The following is a 3420-nucleotide window of genomic DNA, read 5'->3' on the forward strand; positions in this document are numbered from 1 at the left end:
GCTGTGCTCGATGCAGAGCTGTGCAGGGCTGTGCAGGGCTGTGCCCGGTGCAGAGCTGTGCAGAGCTGTGCAGGGCAGTGCAGAACTGTGCAGGGCTGTGCGTGGCTGTGCCCGGTGCAGAGCTGCAGTGTCGCTGGGCTCGGGCTCCGCTGGAGGGCACCACACACCGCACAATACTGAGATGCAACCCAAGTAGGGCAGGCGCAGGGCCCGGCTCAGGGCCACGGCCGTGACGGCTCGGGGCCCTTTGACCGTCCTTTACATCCACCTGGCGCGGGCGCTGCGTTAGCACCATTAGCACCACGCGTAGCCCGGGAGACCTCACGCAGGACGGAGCAGGAAAACACCTGGCTTTGCTCTCACCAAGGGCCACTCCAGGTTTGCACCTGTCTGAGGGAGGCACAAAGCCCCCGTGCCACTGACATCGGCTGCAAAAATGGGGTTTTCCAGCCTAATGGCAAATAGAGCAGGTTTTTCCTCATGCAAACGGTGTAGGACACGTGTGGATGGGTTTTACCAGAGCTTCTGGCTCTGCTCTGGATGCTCCAGGGCTCATGAAAGGTCCCCATGGGTGGGGACGAACCCGCGGGGGGCAGGGAGAGGTGCTCGTCACCCCCTGCACGTTTATTTTTAGCTAAATCTAAGGGTTATTTGCAAAGATACCAGCAGCCAGCATGAGAGATGGCTTTTTAAGAGTCGTTTTGCAGCAGTGCAATCCATAGCACCCGTCTCTGTGCCGTGCTCCCAAGCCCTCGGGGTGGCTCCGGCTTTCCCGCAGAGACTCCCTTGGGAACCATCCATGTTATTTAATGGAGAGGCACCTGCAGACCCGGCGCGTGCCCAGCCCTGCGCCGTTCCCTGCGGCTGAGCAGGACGCAGCACGTTGCACCGTACGTGTGGAGCATCCCACTCCGGAGGCACCGGAGCCGGGAGCGCGACGGCCCCGCCGGCAGGACACGGCAAGCAAACAAAACCCAGAGCACACGTCCATGACAGCCTGGTTTTACTTTGGGAAAAACAACATCCGGACACACAGCTTGCAGGTATTGTGTGTTTTTTCTTTTTTTTTTCTTTTTTTTTTTTTTGCTGTTTTCTCTCATTTTTAAAACAATATAGTGCAGCCAGCACTTCTCACAGTAGAATATAATGGTCGATTTTAGTATAAAAAAAAACATTCTCAGAGATTTGTAAATGCACTTAGTGCTTGAACAGGCCTTTTAGGGATACAGTACCTCCTTCCGAGCACAATCACCTTGGGTTTCATTGGGGCGGGTTTCTCTTTTCTCTTTTAAACAGCCAAACACTTTGTCTTTTCCGTGATGCGGAGCCTTTTTTAAAAATGAATAAATCTATTAAAACACATAATTACACACACTGAATAACGGACCCTAATGAATGTTTTGAAACTGTCGGAAAAGAAAAGAAAGGGAAGGGAAATCTGTGGAGCAGAGCCTGCCCCGGGGCCGGGGGTTAGAGGAGGGTCTGTCCCTCCTCACCTGCAAGTTGCCTCTAGGAAAGAAATGAGGTATAATGGAAAAAAAGAAAGAAAGAAAGAAAGAAAGAAAGAAAGAAAAAGCAGCACCCCTGGAAACGCTGGGATTGGGCCCATGCCCGTGTGATCCGGCTCGGCGCGGGGCCGGGGAGCGGGTCCCCACGTGGGGAGCATTGGAGCCGGGCGCCAGGGGGGCCTTGGGGAGCAGCCCGCACCGAGGATGCGCAGCCTAGCGAACTAAAGGGAAAATAAACTTAAAAAACCCAAAATCTGTTCAAGTTTTCAAGTGTTTTTCTTAAATAGCCTCCAGACTGTCCCCCGTCCTTAGCTTTAACCAAAGCAGTGCAAGTTAGGGACGGCGCCGGCACGGCACGGCGCCGGGGCCGGCGAGGCAGCACGGCGCGGCGGCGGCACCGCGCGCTCCCCGCGGCCCCGCGGAGCGGAGCCTGCTCTCCCTGGATAGCAGCAACTGGTAGCGATTCCCTGTTCACATTCGTGGAAATAAAATGATTTCTGAGCTATACAAACAAGCATTCCTCGCCGGGGGCAGCCGGCGGGCCCGGGCGCCGGCATCCCCGGGCGCGTGCCCTCCTTATCTGTAGACGGGCAGGCGGATGTGCGCGTGCTGGTGATCCAGGAGCCTTGGCACAGACACGGTCTCGTAGCCCTTGCCCAGCATCTGCTCCTTGATGCAGGGCGGCCGGATGTCGTTGATGAGATACTCGAGGGACTGGAGGCTGCTGCTGAGCGCCGCGGCGCTGCCCAGCGTCTTGCCCGGCGCCGCCTCGGCCGCCTGGAAGCCGTCGCTCGTGGGGGTCACCAAGACGCTGTTCCAGGGCGGCGCCGCGTACGGCCCGGGCGCCACGGCTCCCGGCACGCAGTTCAAGGGCGACGAGCCCAGCTTGTCGGCGGCGCCCGGCGGCCCGTAGGCGCGCGCGGCGCCCGCGCAGCTCTCGGGGGACTTGCTGTAGCCGCGCGCGTGCGGCGGCGGTGGCGGCGGCGGCTGCGGCGGCTTCTGCTGCCAGAGCAGGTAGTCGGCGCCGTCGCCGCCGTAGGCGCCCGCCTTGGCCTCGGCTCCCTTGCGGCACTCGGCGTAGGCGAAGGCGCCGTGCTTGGCGGGGCTGCCGCCGGCCGGGCAGCCCGGCTGCGCGCCCGGCGCCTGGCACTGCTGGTTCAGCTGGTAGATGATGCTCTGGATGGAGGGCAGGTTGGGCTGCGGCAGCGGCAGCGCCCGCGACGGCAGCGGCAGCGCCGAGGCGGCACCGGGCGCCGCCGGGCCCTCCATGGCCTTGGGGCCGTGGTAGAGCAGCTGCCCCGCGCACGACGGCCCCGGGGCTAAAGTGCTTGCGGGCGGGTACGGAGCGATGCCGACCTGGGCGGGCGAGAGCTTAGTCCGCTTGCCCTCCGAGTTCTTCACCACGCTCTTGCCGGAGGCCCTGACGATGGCCAGCAGCCCCTGGTAGCCGCTGGCGTGCAGCGGGTAGGGGCTGTAGCGCTGGCCCGTGGTGTCGTAGCCGTTGACCGTCCGGTTAAGGTGCTTGTGCTGTGGGACCCTGATGTTGGTGGGGAAGATCTTGATGGTGAGCGGGCTGTGAGCCACCTTCTGTGCGTAGGCGTCCAGCTCGGCGGGGCTGGGGTAGCGCGGGGAATGCATGGAGGCCGCCGGCTCGCCTGCGGGAGAGAGCACAGCGTGAGCCGGTGGCGGCCGCGCGGCTACCGAGCCCCACGGGCCGGCACGAACCCAGCACCCATTAGCCAGTGCTGGTGCTAATGCATGCACAGGGGCCAGTGCTAATGCAGGAATTAGTGCTGGTGCAAATGCATACACAGGGGCTAGTGCAAATGCATGCACAGGGGCTAGTGCAAATGCAGGAATTAGTGCTGGTGCAAATGCATGCACAGAAGCCAGTGCAAATGCATGCACAGGG

General features: G+C 61.3%; 1 protein-coding gene across 1 annotated transcript in view; it reads right to left on the reverse strand.

Annotated features, from left to right (window-relative positions):
- Positions 1 to 1963: 1963 nt before the first annotated feature.
- FAM222A (family with sequence similarity 222 member A) overlaps positions 1964 to 3420 on the reverse strand; it is a 9905-nt gene continuing 8448 nt past the window's right edge. Inside the window, exon 2 of the mRNA XM_026036745.1 lies at positions 1964 to 3163. Within this exon, the coding sequence (XP_025892530.1) occupies positions 2085 to 3163 (1079 nt within the window). The 3' untranslated portion in view covers positions 1964 to 2084. The remainder of the gene's footprint in view (positions 3164 to 3420) is intronic.

Source organism: Nothoprocta perdicaria, unplaced genomic scaffold, assembly GCF_003342845.1.
Source record: "Nothoprocta perdicaria isolate Ctin4 unplaced genomic scaffold, notPer1 scaffold_185, whole genome shotgun sequence".
NCBI classification, from domain to species: domain Eukaryota; kingdom Metazoa; phylum Chordata; class Aves; order Tinamiformes; family Tinamidae; genus Nothoprocta; species Nothoprocta perdicaria.